This window comes from Sprattus sprattus (assembly GCF_963457725.1).
Source record: "Sprattus sprattus genome assembly, chromosome: 5".
Taxonomy (NCBI): domain Eukaryota; kingdom Metazoa; phylum Chordata; class Actinopteri; order Clupeiformes; family Clupeidae; genus Sprattus; species Sprattus sprattus.
Window position 1 is genome coordinate 713,663 of NC_137924.1, and position 23,555 is coordinate 737,217.

At 44.3% G+C, this 23,555-nt stretch overlaps 1 protein-coding gene across 1 annotated transcript in view; it reads left to right on the forward strand.

Annotated features, from left to right (window-relative positions):
- Positions 1-12,105, forward strand: part of LOC308365543 (L-rhamnose-binding lectin CSL2-like) — a gene marked incomplete at both ends in the record, with an annotated part of 15,642 nt that extends 3,537 nt beyond the window's left edge. Inside the window, 3 exons of the mRNA XM_080839010.1 lie at positions 4,535-4,644; positions 5,320-5,458; positions 12,087-12,105. Of these exons, the coding sequence (XP_080695136.1) occupies positions 4,535-4,644; positions 5,320-5,458; positions 12,087-12,105 (268 nt within the window). The remainder of the gene's footprint in view (positions 1-4,534; positions 4,645-5,319; positions 5,459-12,086) is intronic.
- Positions 12,106-23,555: the final 11,450 nt, after the last annotated feature.

A 23,555-nucleotide genomic window follows, 5' to 3' on the forward strand; every position in this document is an offset into this window, starting at 1 on the left:
GTGAGTTAACTACAACGCTCCCTATAGTAAGAGAGAGGTGAGTTAACTACAGCGCCCCCTAGAGTAAGGGAGGTGAGTTAACTACAGCGCTCCCTATAGTAAGAGAGAGGTGAGTTAACTACAACGCCCCCTAGAGTAAGGGAGAGGTGAGTTAACTACAACGCCCCCTATAGTAAGAGAGAGGTGAGTTAACTACAACGCTCCCTATAGTAAGAGAGAGGTGAGTTAACTACAGCGCCCCCTAGAGTAAGGGTGAGTTAACTACAACGCTCCCTACTGTAAAGGAGAGGTGAGTTAACTACAGCGCCCCCTAGAGTAAGGGAGGTGAGTTAACTACAGCGCTCCCTATAGTAAGAGAGAGGTGAGTTAACTACAGCGCCCCCTAGAGTAAGGGTGAGTTAACTACAACGCTCCCTACTGTAAAGGAGAGGTGAGTTAACTACAGCGCCCCCTAGAGTAAGGGAGGTGAGTTAACTACAACGCTCCCTATAGTAAGAGAGAGGTGAGTTAACTACAACACTCCCTATAGTAAGAGAGAGGTGAGTTAACTACAACGCTCCCTATAGTAAGAGAGAGGTGAGTTAACTACAACGCTCCCTATAGTAAGAGAGAGGTGAGTTAACTACAACGCTCCCTATAGTAAGAGAGAGGTGAGTTAACTACAACGCTCCCTATAGTAAGAGAGAGGTGAGTTAACTACAACGCTCCCTATAGTAAGAGAGAGGTGAGTTAACTACAACGCTCCCTATAGTAAGAGAGAGGTGAGTTAACTACAACGCTCCCTATAGTAAGAGAGAGTTGAGTTAACTACAGCGCCCCCTATAGTAAGAGAGAGGTGAGTTAACTACAACGCTCCCTATAGTAAGAGAGAGGTGAGTTAACTACAACGCTCCCTATAGTAAGAGAGAGGTGAGTTAACTACAACGCTCCCTATAGTAAGAGAGAGGTGAGTTAACTACAACGCTCCCTATAGTAAGAGAGAGTTGAGTTAACTACAGCGCCCCCTATAGTAAGAGAGAGGTGAGTTAACTACAACGCTCCCTATAGTAACAGAGAGAGAGGTGAGTTAACTACAACGCTCCCTATAGTAAGAGAGAGGTGAGTTAACTACAACGCTCCCTATAGTAAGAGAGAGGTGAGTTAACTACAACACTCCCTATAGTAAGAGAGAGGTGAGTTAACTACAACGCTCCCTATAGTAAGAGAGAGGTGAGTTAACTACAGCGCCCCCTAGAGTAAGGGTGAGTTAACTACAACGCTCCCTACTGTAAAGGAGAGGTGAGTTAACTACAGCGCCCCCTAGAGTAAGGGAGGTGAGTTAACTACAGCGCTCCCTATAGTAAGAGAGAGGTGAGTTAACTACAGCGCCCCCTAGAGTAAGGGTGAGTTAACTACAACGCTCCCTACTGTAAAGGAGAGGTGAGTTAACTACAGCGCCCCCTAGAGTAAGGGAGGTGAGTTAACTACAACGCTCCCTATAGTAAGAGAGAGGTGAGTTTACTACAACGCTCCCTATAGTAAGAGAGAGGTGAGTTTACTACAACGCTCCCTATAGTAAGAGAGAGGTGAGTTAACTACAACGCTCCCTATAGTAAGAGAGAGGTGAGTTAACTACAACGCTCCCTATAGTAAGAGAGAGGTGAGTTAACTACAACGCTCCCTATAGTAAGAGAGAGGTGAGTTAACTACAACGCTCCCTATAGTAAGAGAGAGGTGAGTTAACTACAACGCTCCCTATAGTAAGACAGAGTTGAGTTAACTACAGCGCCCCCTATAGTAAGAGAGAGGTGAGTTAACTACAACGCTCCCTATAGTAACAGAGAGAGAGGTGAGTTAACTACAACGCTCCCTATAGTAAGAGAGAGGTGAGTTAACTACAACGCTCCCTATAGTAAGAGAGAGGTGAGTTAACTACAACACTCCCTATAGTAAGAGAGAGGTGAGTTAACTACAACGCTCCCTATAGTAAGAGAGAGGTGAGTTAACTACAGCGCCCCCTAGAGTAAGGGTGAGTTAACTACAACGCTCCCTACTGTAAAGGAGAGGTGAGTTAACTACAGCGCCCCCTAGAGTAAGGGAGGTGAGTTAACTACAGCGCTCCCTATAGTAAGAGAGAGGTGAGTTAACTACAGCGCCCCCTAGAGTAAGGGTGAGTTAACTACAACGCTCCCTACTGTAAAGGAGAGGTGAGTTAACTACAGCGCCCCCTAGAGTAAGGGAGGTGAGTTAACTACAACGCTCCCTATAGTAAGAGAGAGGTGAGTTTACTACAACGCTCCCTATAGTAAGAGAGAGGTGAGTTTACTACAACGCTCCCTATAGTAAGAGAGAGGTGAGTTAACTACAACGCTCCCTATAGTAAGAGAGAGGTGAGTTTACTACAACGCTCCCTATAGTAAGAGAGAGGTGAGTTAACTACAACGCTCCCTATAGTAAGAGAGAGGTGAGTTAACTACAACGCTCCCTATAGTAAGAGAGAGGTGAGTTAACTACAACGCTCCCTATAGTAAGAGAGAGGTGAGTTAACTACAACGCTCCCTATAGTAAGAGAGAGGTGAGTTAACTACAACGCTCCCTATAGTAAGAGAGAGGTGAGTTAACTACAATGCTCCCTATAGTAAGAGAGAGGTGAGTTAACTACAACGCTCCCTATAGTAAGAGAGAGAGAGGTGAGTTAACTACAACGCTCCCTATAGTAAGAGAGAGAGAGGTGAGTTAACTACAACGCTCCCTATAGTAAGAGAGAGAGAGGTGAGTTAACTACAACACTCCCTATAGTAAGAGAGAGGTGAGTTAACTACAACGCTCCCTATAGTAAGAGAGAGATGAGTTAACTACAACGCTCCCTATAGTAAGAGAGAGATGAGTTAACTACAACGCTCCCTATAGTAAGAGAGAGGTGAGTTAACTACAACGCTCCCTATAGTAAGAGAGAGGTGAGTTAACTACAACGCTCCCTATAGTAAGAGAGAGGTGAGTTTACTACAACGCTCCCTATAGTAAGAGAGGTGAGTTAACTACAACGCTCCCTATAGTAAGAGAGAGGTGAGTTAACTACAACGCTCCCTATAGTAAGAGAGAGAGAGGTGAGTTAACTACAACACTCCCTATAGTAAGAGAGAGGTGAGTTAACTACAACGCTCCCTATAGTAAGAGAGAGGTGAGTTAACTACAACGCTCCCTATAGTAGGGGAGAGGTGAGTTAACTACAACGCTCCCTATAGTAAGAGAGAGGTGAGTTACCTACAACGCTCCCTATAGTAAGAGAGAGAGAGGTGAGTTAACTACAACGCTCCCTAGAGTAAGAGAGAGGTGAGTTAACTACAACGCTCCCTATAGTAAGAGAGAGGTGAGTTAACTACAACGCTCCCTATAGTAAGAGAGAGGTGAGTTAACTACAACGCTCCCTATAGTAAGAGAGAGGTGAGTTAACTACAACGCTCCCTATAGTAAGAGAGAGGTGAGTTAACTACAACGCTCCCTATAGTAAGAGAGAGAGAGGTGAGTTAACTACAACGCTCCCTATAGTAAGAGAGAGGTGAGTTAACTACAACGCTCCCTATAGTAAGAGAGAGGTGAGTTACCTACAACGCTCCCTATAGTAAGAGAGAGAGAGGTGAGTTAACTACAACGCTCCCTATAGTAGGGGAGAGGTGAGTTAACTACAACGCTCCCTATAGTAAGAGAGAGTTAACTACAACGCTCCCTATAGTAAGATAGAGGTGAGTTAACTACAACGCTCCCTATAGTAAGAGAGAGGTGAGTTAACTACAACGCTCCCTATAGTAAGAGAGAGGTGAGTTAACTACAACGCTCCCTATAGTAAGAGAGAGAGAGGTGAGTTAACTACAACGCTCCCTATAGTAAGAGAGAGGTGAGTTAACTACAACGCTCCCTAGAGTAAGAGAGAGAGAGGTGAGTTAACTACAACGCCCCCTATAGTAAGAGAGAGAGAGGTGAGTTAACTACAACGCTCCCTATAGTAAGAGAGAGGTGAGTTAACTACAACGCTCCCTATAGTAAGAGAGAGGTGAGTTAACTACAGCGCTCCCTATAGTAAGAGAGAGGTGAGTTAACTACAGCACTCCCTATAGTAAGAGAGAGGTGAGTTAACTACAGCGCCCCCTATAGTAAGAGAGAGGTGAGTTAACTACAACGCTCCCTATAGTAAGAGAGAGGTGAGTTAACTACAACGCTCCCTATAGTAAGAGAGAGGTGAGTTAACTACAACGCTCCCTATAGTAAGAGAGAGGTGAGTTAACTACAACGCTCCCTATAGTAGGGGAGAGGTGAGTTAACTACAACACTCCCTATAGTATAAGAGAAATGAGTTAAGGACATGTAAACTCAGTTTTACAGTGAAAATGGGTTTCTGCATCTTCAACCCTACTGAGTAGTGAAGGCAGGCCATCAGGTCTAACCCTAACCCTAACCCATCAGGTCTGTGAAAGAGTGAAACAGTATATTTCATCAAATATCTTATTTTTCCTCTGACAACAACAACACCTTTTGTCTCTTTGTCTTTGCTGTTCAGCTGTGAAGGAAGGACGACATGCCTGCTGAAGGCCTTCAACAGCATCTTCTCCAATCCGTGTAGATGCACCTACAAGTACCTGGACATCTCCTACAGCTGTGTTCCTCCAAGTAAGGAACCGGAGAATCACCAAAATCTTGCACTACACTCCAAACACGTGGAAAACACTGCTTTAATGCAGTGATGTGCGTTGCACAGTTATCAAAGGGCTACCAATGTGCCTGTGTTGTCCATGTTTTGTAAGAATGTGTGTGTGTGTCTTACGAGATTCACCATATCTCTTACAGACTCAAGCCAGATATGTGAAGCCCAGACCAAAACAATCAATTGTGGTACGTATATCCTCAGGTCATTCAATAAAGGTGCAGTTTGCGATCTTAATCCAATGCATTTTGGGTGTGTGTGTGTGTGTGTGTGTATGTGTGTCTGTGTGTGTGTGTGTGTGTATGTGTGTCTGTGTGTGTGTATGTGTGTCTGTATGTGTGTGTGTGTGTGTGTGTGTGTGTGTGTGTCTGTGTGTCTGTGTGTCTGTGTGTGTGTGTGTGTGTGTGTGTGTGTGTGTGTGTGTGTGTGTGTGTGTGTCTGTGTGTGTGTGTGTGTGTGTGTGTGTGTGTGTGTGTGGTTCGTACACAGTCCTGGCTCAGTAACAAAACACAAACAAAGTGGTTAGGACCTAGCCATTAGCAATTCCAGCCAATCAGCACAGTGCTTCAGGAACAGGGAAGGGAGGGACATCATTTGATTGGCTGTTGTGTGGAAAGATGATGTCTGTTCTGCTCATGTAGGTTCCCACAATGTAATCAAGATCCACGCGGCTAATTACGGACGGACAAACTCCAAAGTCTGCTCTGATAACCAACCTGCACACAAGATCAACAACACCAACTGCTACTCATCCAACGAATTGTCTGCTGTCAAGGAGAGGTCTGTCTTTACATGTACTTGGAGGCTAATCATTGGTTCATAATCCAACAGCTGCTTTTTATCACACATTCTCTGTTGTCAGTTAACAGTCAGAGTTACATAATCATGGAGTTATGTGCTGCCACTCTTGTCACCTTTACCTTCTCTCTCTGTGCTGCCATTCTTGTCACCTGTACCTTCTCTCTCTGTGCTGCCATTCTTGTCACCTGTACCTTCTCTCTCTGTGCTGCCACTCTTGTCACCTGTACCTTCTCTCTGTGCTGACTCTCTTGTCACCTGTACCTTCTCTCTGTGCTGACTCTCTTGTCACCTGTACCTTCTCTCTGTGCTGCCACTCTTGTCACCTGTACCTTCTCTCTGTGCTGACTCTCTTGTCACCTGTACCTTCTCTCTGTGCTGCCACTCTTGTCACCTTCTCTCTGTGCTGCCACTCTTGTCACCTGTACCTTCTCTCTGTGCTGACTCTCTTGTCACCTTCTCTCTCTGTGCTGCCACTCTTGTCACCTGTACCTTCTCTCTGTGCTGCCACTCTTGTCACCTGTACCTTCTCTCTGTGCTGACTCTCTTGTCACCTTCTCTCTGTGCTGCCACTCTTGTCACCTTCTCTCTGTGCTGACACTCTTGTCACCTTCTCTCTGTGCTGCCACTCTTGTCACCTGTACCTTCTCTCTGTGCTGCCACTCTTGTCACCTGTACCTTCTCTCTGTGCTGCCACTCTTGTCACCTTCTCTCTGTGCTGCCACTCTTGTCACCTGTACCTTCTCTCTGTGCTGCCACTCTTGTCACCTGTACCTTCTCTCTGTGCTGCCACTCTTGTCACCTGTACCTTCTCTCTGTGCTGCCACTCTTGTCACCTTCTCTCTGTGCTGCCACTCTTGTCACCTTCTCTCTGTGCTGCCATTCTTGTCACCTGTACCTTCTCTCTCTGTGCTGCCACTCTTGTCACCTTCTCTCTGTGCTGACACTCTTGTCACCTTCTCTCTGTGCTGACACTCTTGTCACCTTCTCTCTGTGCTGACACTCTTGCCACCTTCTCTCTGTGCTGACACTCTTGTCACCTTCTCTCTGTGCTGCCACTCTTGTCACCTTCTCTCTGTGCTGCCACTCTTGTCACCTTCTCTCTGTGCTGACACTCTTGTCACCTTCTCTCTGTGCTGCCACTCTTGTCACTTTCTCTCTGTGCTGACACTCTTGTCACCTTCTCTCTGTGCTGCCACTCTTGTCACCTGTACCTTCTCTCTGTGCTGCCACTCTTGTCACCTGTACCTTCTCTCTGTGCTGCCACTCTTGTCACCTGTACCTTCTCTCTGTGCTGACACTCTTGTCACCTTCTCTCTGTGCTGCCACTCTTGTCACCTGTACCTTCTCTCTGTACTGCCACTCTTGTCACCTGTACCTTCTCTCTGTGCTGCCACTCTTGTCACCTTCTCTCTGTGCTGCCACTCTTGTCACCTGTACCTTCTCTCTGTGCTGACTCTCTTGTCACCTTCTCTCTGTGCTGCCACTCTTGTCACCTGTACCTTCTCTCTGTGCTGCCACTCTTGTCACCTGTACCTTCTCTCTGTGCTGACTCTCTTGTCACCTTCTCTCTGTGCTGCCACTCTTGTCACCTTCTCTCTGTGCTGACACTCTTGTCACCTTCTCTCTGTGCTGCCACTCTTGTCACCTGTACCTTCTCTCTGTGCTGCCACTCTTGTCACCTGTACCTCTCTGTGCTGCCACTCTTGTCACCTTCTCTCTGTGCTGCCACTCTTGTCACCTTCTCTCTGTGCTGCCACTCTTGTCACCTTCTCTCTGTGCTGACACTCTTGTCACCTTCTCTCTGTGCTGCCACTCTTGTCACCTGTACCTTCTCTCTGTGCTGCCACTCTTGTCACCTTTTCTCTGTGCTGCCACTCTTGTCACCTTCTCTCTGTGCTGACACTCTTGTCACCTTCTCTCTGTGCTGCCACTCTTGTCACCTTCTCTCTGTGCTGCCACTCTTGTCACCTTCTCTCTGTGCTGACACTCTTGTCACCTTCTCTCTGTGCTGCCACTCTTGTCACCTTCTCTCTGTGCTGACACTCTTGTCACCTTCTCTCTGTGCTGCCACTCTTGTCACCTGTACCTTCTCTCTGTGCTGCCACTCTTGTCACCTGTACCTTCTCTCTGTGCTGCCACTCTTGTCACCTGTACCTTCTCTCTGTGCTGACACTCTTGTCACCTTCTCTCTGTGCTGCCACTCTTGTCACCTGTACCTTCTCTCTGTACTGCCACTCTTGTCACCTGTACCTTCTCTCTGTACTGCCACTCTTGTCACCTGTACCTTCTCTCTGTGCTGCCACTCTTGTCACCTTCTCTCTGTGCTGCCACTCTTGTCACCTGTACCTTCTCTCTGTGCTGCCACTCTTGTCACCTTCTCTCTGTGCTGACACGCTTGTCACCTGCACCTTCTCTCTGTGCTGCCACTCTTGTCACCTTCTCTCTGTGCTGCCACTCTTGTCACCTGTACCTTCTCTCTGTGCTGCCACTCTTGTCACCTTCTCTCTGTGCTGCCACTCTTGTCACCTGTACCTTCTCTCTGTGCTGACACTCTTGTCACCTGTACCTTCTCTCTGTGCTGCCACTCTTGTCACCTGTACCTTCTCTCTTTGCTGCCACTCTTGTCACCTGTACCTTCTCTCTGTGCTGACACTCTTGTCACCTGCACCTTCTCTCTGTGCTGCCACTCTTGTCACCTTCTCTCTGTGCTGCCACTCTTGTCACCTGTACCTTCTCTCTGTGCTGCCACTCTTGTCACCTTCTCTCTGTGCTGCCACTCTTGTCACCTGTACCTTCTCTCTGTGCTGCCACTCTTGTCACCTGTACCTTCTCTCTGTGCTGACACTCTTGTCACCTGTACCTTCTCTCTGTGCTGACACTCTTGTCACCTGTACCTTCTCTCTGTGCTGCCACTCTTGTCACCTGTACCTTCTCTCTGTGCTGCCACTCTTGTCACCTGTACCTTCTCTCTGTGCTGCCACTCTTGTCACCTGTACCTTCTCTCTCTGTGCTGCCACTCTTGTCACCTTCTCTCTGTGCTGCCACTCTTGTCACCTTCTCTCTGTGCTGCCACTCTTGTCACCTTCTCTCTGTGCTGCCACTCTTGTCACCTGTACCTTCTCTCTGTGCTGCCACTCTTGTCACCTTCTCTCTGTGCTGCCACTCTTGTCACCTGTACCTTCTCTCTGTGCTGCCACTCTTGTCACCTTCTCTCTGTGCTGCCACTCTTGTCACCTGTACCTTCTCTCTGTGCTGCCACTCTTGTCACCTTCTCTCTGTGCTGCCACTCTTGTCACCTGTACCTTCTCTCTGTGCTGCCACTCTTGTCACCTTCTCTCTGTGCTGCCACTCTTGTCACCTGTACCTTCTCTCTGTGCTGCCACTCTTGTCACCTTCTCTCTGTGCTGCCACTCTTGTCACCTTCTCTCTGTGCTGACGCTCTTGTCACCTGTACCTTATCTCTGTGCTGCCACTCTTGTCACCTGTACCTTCTCTCTGTGCTGACACTCTTGTCACCTTCTCTCTGTGCTGCCACTCTTGTCACCTGTACCTTCTCTCTGTGCTGCCACTCTTGTCACCTTCTCTCTGTGCTGCCACTCTTGTCACCTGTACCTTCTCTCTGTGCTGCCACTCTTGTCACCTTCTCTCTGTGCTGCCACTCTTGTCACCTGTACCTTCTCTCTGTGCTGACACTCTTGTCACCTGTACCTTCTCTCTGTGCTGCCATTCTTGTCACCTGTACCTTCTCTCTCTGTGCTGCCACTCTTGTCACCTGTACCTTCTCTCTCTGCTGCCATTCTTGTCACCTGTACCTTCTCTCTCTGTGCTGCCACTCTTGTCACCTGTACCTTCTCTCTGTGCTGCCACTCTTGTCACCTTCTCTCTGTGCTGCCACTCTTGTCACCTGTACCTTCTCTCTCTGTGCTGCCACTCTTGTCACCTGTACCTTCTCTCTGTGCTGCCACTCTTGTCACCTTCTCTCTGTGCTGCCACTCTTGTCACCTTCTCTCTGTGCTGACTCTCTTGTCACCTGTACCTTCTCTCTGTGCTGCCACTCTTGTCACCTTCTCTCTTTGCTGCCACTCTTGTCACCTGTACCTTCTCTCTGTGCTGCCACTCTTGTCACCTTTTCTCTGTGCTGCCACTCTTGTCACCTGTACCTTCTCTCTCTGTGCTGCCACTCTTGTCACCTTCTCTCTGTGCTGCCACTCTTGTCACCTTCTCTCTGTGCTGCCACTCTTGTCACCTTCTCTCTTTGCTGCCACTCTTGTCACCTGTACCTTCTCTCTCTGTGCTGCCACTCTTGTCACCTTCTCTCTGTGCTGCCACTCTTGTCACCTTCTCTCTGTGCTGCCACTCTTGTCACCTGTACCTTCTCTCTGTGCTGCCACTCTTGTCACCTGTACCTTCTCTCTGTGCTGACACTCTTGTCACCTTCTCTCTGTGCTGCCACTCTTGTCACCTGTACCTTCTCTCTGTGCTGCCACTCTTGTCACCTGTACCTTCTCTCTGTGCTGCCACTCTTGTCACCTTCTCTCTGTGCTGCCACTCTTGTCACCTGTACCTTCTCTCTGTGCTGCCACTCTTGTCACCTGTACCTTCTCTCTGTGCTGCCACTCTTGTCACCTGTACCTTCTCTCTGTGCTGACACTCTTGTCACCTGTACCTTCTCTCTGTGCTGCCACTCTTGTCACCTTCTCTCTGTGCTGCCACTCTTGTCACCTGTACCTTCTCTCTGTGCTGACACTCTTGTCACCTGTACCTTCTCTCTGTGCTGACTCTCTTGTCACCTGTACCTTCTCTCTGTGCTGCCACTCTTGTCACCTGTACCTTCTCTCTGTGCTGACACTCTTGTCACCTGTACCTTCTCTCTGTGCTGCCACTCTTGTCACCTTCTCTCTGTGCTGCCACTCTTGTCACCTGTACCTTCTCTCTGTGCTGACACTCTTGTCACCTGTACCTTCTCTCTGTGCTGACTCTCTTGTCACCTGTACCTTCTCTCTGTGCTGCCACTCTTGTCACCTGTACCTTCTCTCTGTGCTGCCACTCTTGTCACCTGTACCTTTTCTCTGTGCTGACACTCTTGTCACCTTCTCTCTGTTCTGCCACTCTTGTCACCTGTACCTTCTCTCTGTGCTGACACTCTTGTCACCTTCTCTCTGTGCTGACTCTCTTGTCACCTGTACCTTCTCTCTGTGCTGCCACTCTTGTCACCTGTACCTTCTCTCTGTGCTGCCACTCTTGTCACCTGTACCTTCTCTCTGTGCTGCCTCTCTTGTCACCTGTACCTTCTCTCTGTGCTGCCACTCTTGTCACCTTCTCTCTGTGCTGCCACTCTTGTCACCTGTACCTTCTCTCTGTGCTGCCACTCTTGTCACCTGTACCTTCTCTCTGTGCTGCCACTCTTGTCACCTGTACCTTCTCTCTGTGCTGCCACTCTTGTCACCTTCTCTCTGTGCTGCCACTCTTGTCACCTTCTCTCTGTGCTGACACTCTTGTCACCTGTACCTTCTCTCTGTGCTGACACTCTTGTCACCTGTACCTTCTCTCTGTGCTGCCACTCTTGTCACCTGTACCTTCTCTCTGTGCTGCCACTCTTGTCACCTGTACCTTCTCTCTGTGCTGCCACTCTTGTCACCTGTACCTTCTCTCTGTGCTGCCACTCTTGTCACCTGTACCTTCTCTCTGTGCTGCCACTCTTGTCACCTTCTCTCTGTGCTGCCACTCTTGTCACCTGTACCTTCTCTCTGTGCTGCCACTCTTGTCACCTGTACCTTCTCTCTGTGCTGCCACTCTTGTCACCTTCTCTCTGTGCTGCCACTCTTGTCACCTGTACCTTATCTCTCTCTGTAGATGTGAGGGGCAGCTGCGCTGTTCGATAAAGGCTTCAAACGGAATCTTTTCCAATCCGTGCCCTGGGATCTTCAAATACCTGAACATCTCTTATAGCTGTCTTCCCCTCAGTAAGTCACTGCAATCTGCAAATATACTAAGTATTTCAATGTTATAACGATGTTTTCAGCAACGATAAGGAGCAGTTTACAGCCAGATTATGACAGACAAGGACAAGATTAGGGGAGGATCAGGAGCAGTTACAGCCAGATTAGGACTGGATCAGGAGCAGTTTACAGCCAGATTAGGACTGGATCAGGAGCAGTAACAGCCAGATTAGGACCGGATCAGGAGCAGTTTACAGCCAGATTATGTCAAATAAGGACGTGAATAAAACCAGATCAGGACCTCACGTCACCTCAGATTAATGGAATTCAGATCAAAATGGCGAGTGTGTTGTGCAGCTTCTATAGTGCATCATAATGGATAACACATGAAGCCAGGGGCTTTTAGCTGAGACGTGTGCCAGGTGTGTTTCTTTAGTTGCTGACACTGGTAAGATTTGAGTTATAGGTTAAAGCAGGAGCATGGTTGATCACACTCACAAAGAACAGGGCCAATAGGGAACCACTTCAACCAATTATAGGTGACCTCATAGGGAACTATTCAACCAATCATAGGGGACCTTATATCACAACCATGAACAAAACAAAAAGGTATGAGCGTTTGGTCTCGTCACAGCACCTACATCAGTGACTCCTGTTTGTCTTAACAGCATCCAGCAAGACGTGTGAGGGCAAAAGCAGCACCCTGGACTGTGGTGAGTAGAGAGACATTACTACTTCAGACAACCATTCCAACAGACATTATTACTTCAGACAACCATTCCTAGAGACACTATTACTTCAGACAACCACTCCAACAGACATTATTACTTCAGACAACCACTATAGAGACTTTATTACACCAGATAACCACTCCAAGAGACATTATTACTTCAGACAACCACTCCAAGAGACTTTATTACTTCAGACAACCACTCCAAGAGACTTTATTACTTCAGACAACCACTCCAAGAGACTTTATTACTTCAGACAACCACTCCAAGAGACTTTATTACTTCAGACAACCACTCCAAGAGACTTTATTACTTCAGATAACCACTCCAAGAGACTTTATTACTTCAGATAACCACTCCAAGAGACATTATTACTTCAGATAACCACTCCAAGAGACTTTATTACTTCAGACAACCACTCCAAGAGACTCCAGAAACATTTCAAGAGACACTTTCCTTCAGACAGCACCTCACAAACATTTCAAGAGACACTTTCCTTCAGACAGCACCCCACAACCATTTCAAGAGACATATTACTTCAGACAGCACCCCACAAACATTTCAAGAGACATATTACTTCAGACAGCACCCCACAAACATTTCAAGAGACATATTACTTCAGACAGCACCCCACAAACATTTCAAGAGACACTTTCCTTCAGACAGCACCCCACAACCATTTCAAGAGACATATTACTTCAGACAGCACCCCACAAACATTTCAAGAGACACTTTCCTTCAGACAGCACCCCACAACCATTTCAAGAGACATATTACTTCAGACAGCACCCCATTAACATTTCAAGAGACACATTTCCTCACACAGCACCCCACAGCTGTTCTAAGAGACACATTATTTCCCACAGTTTCACAAATATTTTTTGATTTGCATTCCTGCTGTGCTACCTGTCCTTCCCACTCAGGTCTAGAGGTGATAAAGATCCACGCCGCTAACTACGGGCGCACTGACACACACACCTGCTCAGGTGGACGAGCTGCAGATGAGGTCATCAATACCCGCTGCCGCACCTCACTGGCCCTCGGCAGAGTCAAGGACAGGTAAACCAGCCAGTAGAAACCATGACATAGATAACTGGAGTTATGACAGGTAAACCAGCCAGTAGAAACCATGCCATAGATACCTGGAGTCAAGGACAGGTAAACCAGCCAGTAGAAACCATGCCATAGATACCTGGAGTTATGACAGGTAAACCAGCCAGTAGAAACCATGCCATAGATAACTAGAGTTATGACAGGTAAACCAGCCAGTAGAAACCATGCCATAGATAACTGGAGTTATGACAGGTAAACCAGCCAGTAGAAACCATGACATAGATAACTGGAGTTATGACAGGTAAACCAGCCAGTAGAAACCATGCCATAGATAACTGGAGTTATGACAGGTAAACCAGCCAGTAGAAACCATGCCATAGATAACTGGAGTTATGACAGGTAAACCAGCCAGTAGAAACCATGACATAGATAACTGGAGTTATGACAGGTAAACCAGCCAGTAGAAACCATGCCATAGATAACTGGAGTTATGACAGGTAAACCAGCCAGTAGAAACCATGACATAGATAACTAGAGTTATGACAGGTAAACCAGCCAGTAGAAACCATGACATAGATAACTGGAGTTATGACAGGTAAACCAGCCAGTAGAAACCATGCCATAGATAACTGGAGTTATGACAGGTAAACCAGCCAGTAGAAACCATGCCATAGATAACTGGAGTTATGACAGGTAAACCAGCCAGTAGAAACCATGACAAAGATTACTGGAGTTATGACAGGTAAACCAGCCAGTAGAAACCATGACATAGATAACTGGAGTTATGACAGATAAACCAGCCAGTAGAAACCATGCCATAGATTACTGGAGTTATGTAAGGTTAATTAGCTAGTGTGACTTTTACCATAAGTTACTGGGGTTAATCTCTGCATGTGAGGGGAGTCAGCCAGACACGCCACAAGTAACGGATTCATAAATATGTAGCGTTAACTAGCCGATAAGATGCATTCAGTTAGAAGCTGGGGTTCAGAGGGAGGGTCAGGGGAAAGTGATGTAGCCAATTTTTCTTTTTCTATGTGTAACGGTTTAGATATTTTCATTTCATAATATTTGTGTCTTGTTTTGTTCCCCGTAAAGTTGTGATGAAAAGAAGAGATGCACACTGGTGGCATCAAACCATTTCTCAAACGGGAGAGACAGATGTCCTGGGACCTACAAGTACCTGGACGTCTCCTACAGCTGCGTTCCTGAAATGTAGTCCCTCACTCTCCGAGATGATGCCATCGAGCAAACTTCACTCCTAAACCTGTTTCTAGATATTTCCTCTCTGAACTGCTTGGATCTTGCAGTGCTGGGCTAAGTTGCCGGCTCTGAGAAACATTCTTACTGCTGGTGGAGGTACTTCATGCTTTGTAGTCCAGTCTTTCCAGCTTGTGGCTTGGGTTAGGGGTGGGGCTAAGGTTTGGGAGCAGCAAAACAAACCCAATGTGAACACAGCTGGAGTAACATTCTTACTGGTGTTGATGGCTGCAGTGCTGCAGGAGGCGGAGGTGACTATCTTAATAATCCAAATATCTTTCTAGTTTAGTCCTTGGAAAACACTGAACACTGACATCCTGTCAACTATCACACATAAACATGTAACAATTAAAGCATTAGAAAAACTATGAGTGTGTCTCAGAGTTTAACAAGGATAAGGTCTAGTTCTGAGGTCATTTTGTGCAATCATTAAAGCCCAACTCTCAGTCCTATCCATGCTCTGAAGGGTAATTGTGTGTGTGTGTGTGTGTGTGTGTGTGTGTGTGTGTGTGTGTGTGTGTGTGTCTACCCTTTGAGTTTCCCCCACTGCAAGTTTATTTTCAGTGTAAAACTAAATCCCACCAAACTTAACAGAGTGTGTCTGGAAGCCCCTCCCACGTGTCCACAAGGGTTAGCAGCTGTGGTGCTCATGTTGCTGCAGACGCTCTTTAGGATGCAGGGTTAGTGTGTGTGTGTGTGTGTGTGTGTGTGTGTGTGTGTGTGGTGTTCAAGTTGCTGCAGACACTCTTTTAATTTAAAGCAGCATTATGAAGCGTTGGTCTAAAACTAGCGAACCACTTACCTGAAAAGCATGCAGGGACCTAGCAAACAATACCAACTGCTCAGCTGGCTTTGATAAAAGCTAACATGCTAACTGGCTGCTTTTGGCTTTACAGTACTACGTTCTTACACGACCCGAATAGGAAATCTACATAGCATATAGCCTGGATGGCTTGTGGGTGTGTTAATCTGTCACTCACAATATGAATTACTAAATGTAGTTACTCATAAAAATAAACCTCGAAAAATGCCCCCAAATCTCAATCAAGATAAAACATATATGTGCAGAAACATCTTGTGAACCGTATTGACAAACTGCTGGGTGGTTCCATGAGGTGAATCTCTAAGATATTAAGTATGAAAACATTCTGCCCCTCCATCCATAAGTACATTCGTATGTCTTTCTAACATGTGTGTCCCTATTGTTGGGCTATAAGAAGGGGAGACTGGACATGTGTGTCCCTATTGTTGGGCCATCAGAAGGGGACACTGGACATGTGTGTCCCTATTGTTGGGCTATCAGAAGGGGAAACTGGACATGTGTGTCCCTATTGTTGGGCTAGCAGAAGGGGAAACTGGACATGTGTGTCCCTATTGTTGGGCTATCAGAAGGGGAGACTGGGAGGGGGATGCTAATGGCTGTGCTACACTATTAACACATTTGTTCAGGTAAAATGTCTTCCTGTCGCGGTCCTCATTACAGCAGAGCTGAAGGAGTGTCAGACTGAAAACACTCTGCTGTCTGACCAGTAGGTGGCATCAGAGACTAAACACTCTGCTGTCTGACCAGTAGGTGGCATCTGAGACTAAACACTCTGCTGTCTGACCAGTAGGTGGTATCTGAGACTAAACACTCTGCTGTCTGACCAGTAGGTGGTATCTGAGACTGAGGTTCTGTTGAACATCCTCATAACCACTCCCATGACAACGGCTGAAGCAGAGAGGTTTTTCTTGACCTTGAAGACCAAAGGCAAATTTCTCCAAGGCCTGAAATGTAAAGTTGTGTTTGCCTGTTTCAAATGCTTTGTATAAATCTAAAAACAAAACAAACCTGCCATTACTGCCAATATTAGTACAGTCAATAAGGATCACAGGTGTGTTGTTATCAGATACATGTCTATGATCAGCACAGTCAATAAGGATCACAGGTGTGTTGTTATCAGATACATGTCTTATATCAGCACAGTCAATAAGGACTAGCACAGGTGTGGTGTTATCAGATACATGTCTATGATCAGAACAATCAATAAGGATCACAGGTGTGATGTTATCAGATACATGTCTAATATCAGCACAGTCAATAAGGATCACAGGTGTGATGTTATCAGATACATGTCTATGATCAGAACAATCAATAAGAATCACAGGTGTGATGTTATCAGATACATGTCTAATATCAGCACAGTCAATAAGGATCACAGGTGTGATGTTATCAGATACATATCTAATATCAGCACAGTCAATAAGGACTAGAACAGGTGTGATGTTATCAGATACATGTCTAAGATCAACACAGTCAATAAGGATCACAGGTGTGATGTTATCAGATACATATCTAATATCAGCACAGTCAATAAGGATCACAGGTGTGATGTTATCAGATACATGTCTATGATCAGAACAATCAATAAGGATCACAGGTGTGATGTTATCAGATACATGTCTAATATCAGCACAGTCAATAAGGATCACAGGTGTGATGTTATCAGATACATATCTAATATCAGCACAGTCAATAAGGACTAGCACAGGTGTGATGTTATCAGATACATGTCTAAGATCAACACAGTCAATAAGGATCACAGGTGTGATGTTATCAGATACATATCTAATATCAGCACAGTCAATAAGGATCACAGGTGTGATGTTATCAGATACATGTCTATGATCAGCACAGTCAATAAGGATCACAGGTGTGATGTTATCAGATACATGCCTATGCCTCATAAAACCATATTGGGTTTCATCAATCATTTGATCCAAAACAGCTTTTGGTCTTTTGACATAAATCTGAGCTAAGATTCTGTGATCATTATGAAGAAGACAAATTGGTCCCCAGTTGTGAATGCAAAGTGAATCTTTCTTAGGCTTTCCATATTAGGGTTAAAAGTCCATGAGATAAAGTGAGAGGGGAGATTAATGCTTTCTGCACACACACCATGCAGGAAGGGGCTAATTGTTTTGTGAAAGCGATATTTTATTCAGATATTCAGATGTCAACGCCTGGAGATTTATTGAGCTTTAGGTGATGAACTGCAAACAGGACTTTATCATAAGTCCATTGCAATTTAAAATAATTGGTTTTTATTCCAGGATCTTTTTAATCTCAAGAAATAGGTAGTGTTTTGCTTTCTCAAACGATTTACTCCTTCACCTCACAAAGGCACCCTCTATTTTCATGTCATTTATTTTACTGAAAAATTAAACCTGGTCTGCATTCTGATGCATTTTCAGACATTATTTGAGTGTGTTCTGTCCTCACTAGATGCAGAATTAATTGAGGCCATTCAGGTAGACAGATTGTGAACAGGACAGAATGTGTTTAAACTCAAACTTTTCTTTACTTTGATTTGGTCCTTCAATGCGCAGTTGTTCATTACTTTGAGCTCCCTTTACAAATCTGCTTTTTGCTTTTTCTCTGTAAAACTAAAAAACAGAAAACATCATATTATATAAAACATCAAGGTTACAGCACTGGTGTCAACAATTTGAAACAGTATTTCTAGAAATCTCTTACTCTGTTGGTGCAGCTTTAAATGTAACATGTTTTCCATGGTTTCCATGGTGAAAGGTGGTTCTCTTGCGTGCTGGTTTAGAGAGGAACCACCATACGAAGCATTTTGTTGCAACAAGATACATTTTACTTGGTAAATGATGACTCAATACAGCGTGTTTAACAGACAATTTGGTACAGTTAGACACAGACGGAGAGATGTGCATTCCGACTAGAACTTCCTCCAACACTAACTCTTAAACCCTACCCAGTGATGTCATTCATGGGCCCCTCGTGTCATGAGGTGATCATGGGACTGGTGACATGCTTCATCTCTTCCACTCTGTTCTCAGTTATATCACATTCATTATGTGTGAAGTCTCAGCACCTCTGCTTCTCAAGGACGAGCTGACCCGTCTTATCTCTCCAGAGGCCCAGCTCAAGCATACAGTGTTGCATATGGCTGCATACCTCGCTGACTCGCTCTAGCTGCCTGCTCCTCTCTAAACTCTCTCTAAAATCTCTTCAAAAGCCTAGAGACAAATGTATTGTAGGTACTCATAGAAATAAAATTGTACTGAACTGAATTTATCTTACAATGGTCACCATTAGCATATGAGAAGCTTGTGCCTACATGATTGTAGTTCAGTTAAGAGTTGCTCATTCAGAAGAGCAGTCTGTCTTTCTCACTCTGTGAAAGCTTGGCCCACTTTTGACTGTAAGTTTGAAATCCTCAAAATGTGAAGCTCACAATTTCTGAAAAAAGCATTTATTAATGAAGGCCTTATTCCAGGAACATTGTTACAATGTTTTGATCTTCTTAATTACTAAGTCATGTTTTAAAACCCACTGGTCTGTGGGCATACGGCAGGGGCAAGGCTGGAGGATGGGGGCGTGGCCGGGGGGATATGTCATTCTTGCCTGTCTTAAAAATTTGAGAGCTCTGCAAATGTCTCACCGTCCGTACCCGCTCTATTTTTCTTTTGCTAACGTTGTCGACAAACTGAGAAGGTGAGTCTGGCAGGCATGTTTTCTTATAACGTTTTGTCGAAATGTTATTTGGGTAAACCATCTTTTACTTAATAGAAACTGGAGTAGATTACTTAATGAGAGTTGTGTAGCCTTTTTAGTTACCCCAGATGAGTTTGATTCGGACCACTTTTGACTCAAATTCGAGTTTTGCGGAAATTGTTTCTTCATGGTTGCGTGTGCGTAGGATACGGAGACAAGGCCCACCAAGCCTATTAATTACAATTAAATAACAAACATTTTAGAATATTTTATATAACAGCAGTCATACTATGCAGAAACAAACATCTCCATCGTCTGTGTGTTTATAATGTAAGCCTAAATAAGTGAGTCGTTCAACGAGGATTTCTCAGAGTCAGAAAGTCCGCCCAACATTCTGTTATTACACTGCACCTGTTTGGCAATCGGTTAATCTAAAACACACTTAGTAGGCTATGCATTTTTCACTAGTGTTACATATTTTTGTTCCAGTTTTGACTGTATTGAAGGTCCAAGATATAAGTTATAAACTGTGATACACCTGTGAATGAATACCATTGATGGTTGTTACAGCTAGGGAAAAGGCCTGGTGTGTGGATATAATCGTCTCTGCGCCCTAAGACAGTTTAACACATGTGAACGAGTAGGGCAACATGGATAAGGGAGATTTGTTACAGAGTTGAAATATACACTTTGTGAATTCTCCCAAAAGAACTATGCTATTGTCATGGTCCCCAATGTATTATGGTTTTTACAAGTTCAAAAAGGTTCCACATTCACTACAGTGTAAGCAGGAGGCTCCACGGCTTCAAGTGTGTTTTTACTTTTAATTTTACTTTGTTTCATTTTACTAAAGTTGGGAGCGCGCCATGAATAATTCGATATTTTAATAAATGAACATGTAAATTATTGATTGAATTAAAGTGCATATAAGTTCTGTTAACTGATGCTGTCAAAATGTAATGCTATACAGCAATTTGCAAGTGTTTAAACCGAGATTATATTTTTGGCGTTAACCGAATGAGTTATAGAGACCATTCTCCTGATTTTGTTTTTACGATACTTTAGACTTGGAATGAAGTTGCGATTGTTGAAGAATTCATGCAGTGTATTTTCATTTGTGAATGCAGATACGTGGTTTACGCATAATGTAAATGTTAAAGCACTTATGGTTGTACATTTTGAAAGAGTTAATAATTGTTCATGCTAAAATCTATACGATCACCGGGTGCACTATTTCAACTCAGTCCGTGTTTTAGTTTGGCATAGTTTGTGCTTTTGTTTAAATTAAGATAAAAGAGCCATGCATTTGGATTTCTATGCATTTATTGGTATGCTATGCTATGCATGATGTTAGCAGTGCTTGCTAGCCCATGCACAGTGAGAGCTACTTTCTCTCATTTTTAGAGAGTATTTTTAATTTTGAATGCAGAAATAAAGCCATTGTGTGAAACTCCTGATCTGACTGCTCTGCCCCAACACCTGCACAACTGAGGGTCGTTACGGTAAGCATGATTCCTTCAGCTGACCTATGCCCATGTTCGTAGTTAGAAAGATAGAAGTATATCATCCAGATTTTAACTTGAGTTTATCATGTGTACCAAACCATTAGGGTTGTGAACCTGAGGGTCCCATTGGAGGAACCGGTCCACCCATCACCTCACCCATCAGTGGTTCGTACAAGAATAAATACACCTGATAAGAAAATTCACTGCAGTCTGGAAGAACAGTAAAGGATGTACTATTGACTAATATTATTAAGTGCAAATATTTGCATATTAAATAAAAACACTTAAATTATTAAGTGCACATATTAACACACTAAATAAAGCATTAATATTATTAAGTACAAATATGTACATATTAGATCAAATTACCTAACTGGAACAACACTGTAAATCACTGAAAGTGAGTGAACTGAGTTCTTCTGAGCACTGATTGCAGTGAATAAAAGGTCATGGACTCTTAGAGGAGAAGAGATTATGAAACATGTTGAAGGTCCCAGGTCCTAGAGAAACAGTAAGGAAATGAGGAGAGGAGTTTAATGACTCAATGAAGATGAAACATGGAATTATCCAACAAAAGCTTTTTTGTCTCTAATAATTGGATTCATAATCACTGGATTCATGTTAGCAACAGGTAATAGGAAGCAGGAGGTAACAGAAAGTGTTAAGAACAACAGGAAGTACAATTCAATTTATTTATTTGATGAAGAGGGACAGTGTACATTCATGAACATTTAAATGTAAATGCACCCAATCATAGCCAAAAGTCTAGTTTCCATTGGCAGTCCCCCTGCCAGAGTGAAAAAAGGCTATGCAACCTAAAAAAGGCATTAACGTATATATCAAACATAACATTGACAATGTATCAAAAAAAAAAATATATACAATCCCAACACACAAGTTCCACTTAGTCCTTAACCATGGGTAGAAGGGAAAGAACAATGGGTCTGTGACATGTTTTATCTCCTACGCCCTGTTCTCAGCAATAAGAAGACATTAATTATGTGTGAAGTCTCTGCACCTCTGCTTCTCAGAGACTATCTGACCATGTCTTATCTCCCTAGAGACATACAATGTATCACAGACCACATTCTCGTCCTGACCTGCTAAAGCTTCTGTAGCGAGTGGCCTGACCTTACCAGGCCTGCTTCTTTCTTAACTCTGGCCACAAAGAGACAATTGTGAGTTGTATGGCCCAATAAACTAAATAAACGTATACTGAACTGAATTTATCTTACACACTCTAGCAGTCCAGAATGTGCACTATGTAGTTTTGTGTTCCGGCTCCCTAGTGTTTGACCAAACCCCCTTACTGCTGCTTTAAGATCCAAAGGTACCTATTGGCAAACTTACAGATTCATTGAGGGTGAGAGCATTTTTAGGGGACTGGTTTCTAAAGTTAGAGCACCCTACCCATCCCCACAAAACATCATCCAAATTTATAGTCTCAAAACTCTGGTGTCTTGTGGTCGTAGGACATGAAAAGAAAGGCCACCTTCTCCTGTGTCCAGTGTGATGTCCATTAGGAGTCACTCTGGTCATAGAAAGCAAAGTGCACTATGTAGAACAGGAGAAGGTCTTAGAGTAAGAGTAAGTCAACCCTCACCTCACTGCACAGAGGAGCAGATTAACTAGACTAGTTTCATTCCTTTATTTATGTTAGAATTGTTTCAGATTTTGTATTTTCTCTTTTACTATTTTATTGTACAGATTATTAATGTTATGAATGTTATGACTTGTTGTCACAGGAATGTCATGGAGAGAACAGACTCCCCTGTGTCCAGTGTGTCTGTGGGGAGTGATGAATCCATAGGCAGCGGAACAGACTCCAGTTTCCCCTACTTTACATGGAAAGGATCCAGGTACACATATTAATACCCAGTGATGGGACTAATGCATTACCAAGTCATATGGTTACCGTAAAGTCATTACATTAACATATTTTATTTATTTGTAGTTACATCAGAGTTTCGTACCACTGTAGAATATACTGTAGTTACTTAAATACTAGTTTTCCAGGTTACTAAATGAATATATTCCAATCTGCCTACCCTCTTTACCTGGTGTCATATTGTTCAGACAATTATGTGTATCTCCAGCACTTAGGCCTGTGTGTGTGTGTGTGTGTGTGTGTCTAATAATATGATGCTGTACAATTCAATATGGTACAGAACAGATAGTTTGATTTCATGTCTTTGTTTCTTCTCAAGCAGACAGCAAATCATAAATGAACTAAAAGTGCCACTTCTACCTTACATATGTTTGTCTTTCGTACTGTAACTCAGTCAGCAACTCAGGCATGTCACGACAAAATAGTTCAGTGTCACAACAAATGAAACTTTTTGTTTAAATATTGTAACTAAATTCACTTTTAAATAATCAGCCGTTTGTTAAATTTGGTGCAGCCAATCCAGACAAATTAGTAAAAATGTTAAGGCATCATCATTTTAACAGAAAATGTGCATGAATAATATAACTGTTACGGCCCATCTTAGGCACTGAACAAGAATTGAGGTCCAGGCGAGAGTTAGAGTAAACCAGGGGTAATTTATTAATTCCCGCACGCAATTGGACAAAGACCCGAAGGCCAAAAAGAATCACTCCCACGCAGGAGAGAAAATTTGAAAGAGGTAACGGAGGCAGTGGCGAAGCCGGAGACCAGTCACGCAGTCCTTCCGTTGGTGGTTGAGAGAGAGAGCTCAGGTGGGAACTGGGCTCTTAAATGTCGAACGCCAGGTGCGCATAATGGACAGCAATCAGCCTGGAAAAGACGGACAAAGGGTGAAAGCATAACTGCCCCAGCAGGGGGTGCTAGAAATAACCCATGAAAATATGAGTGTCCGTAACAATAACAAACATCAGTCAAAAAAGTCATTGGCTTCTGGAGGATTTTGCTCCATGCGTGCTATGGATATGCTACCAGAAGCCAGAACAAGCAATAAATGTGCAATGGCTGGCTGAGACAGAGAATAAAACAGAGAATGAACGCTGAAGGCTACGGAAATCTCTGTCATGGCATTTGATTTCGTAATCACTTTGACACATGAACAAAAACTCTCTGGTCAATCAAGGAGCTTTATTCTCCAC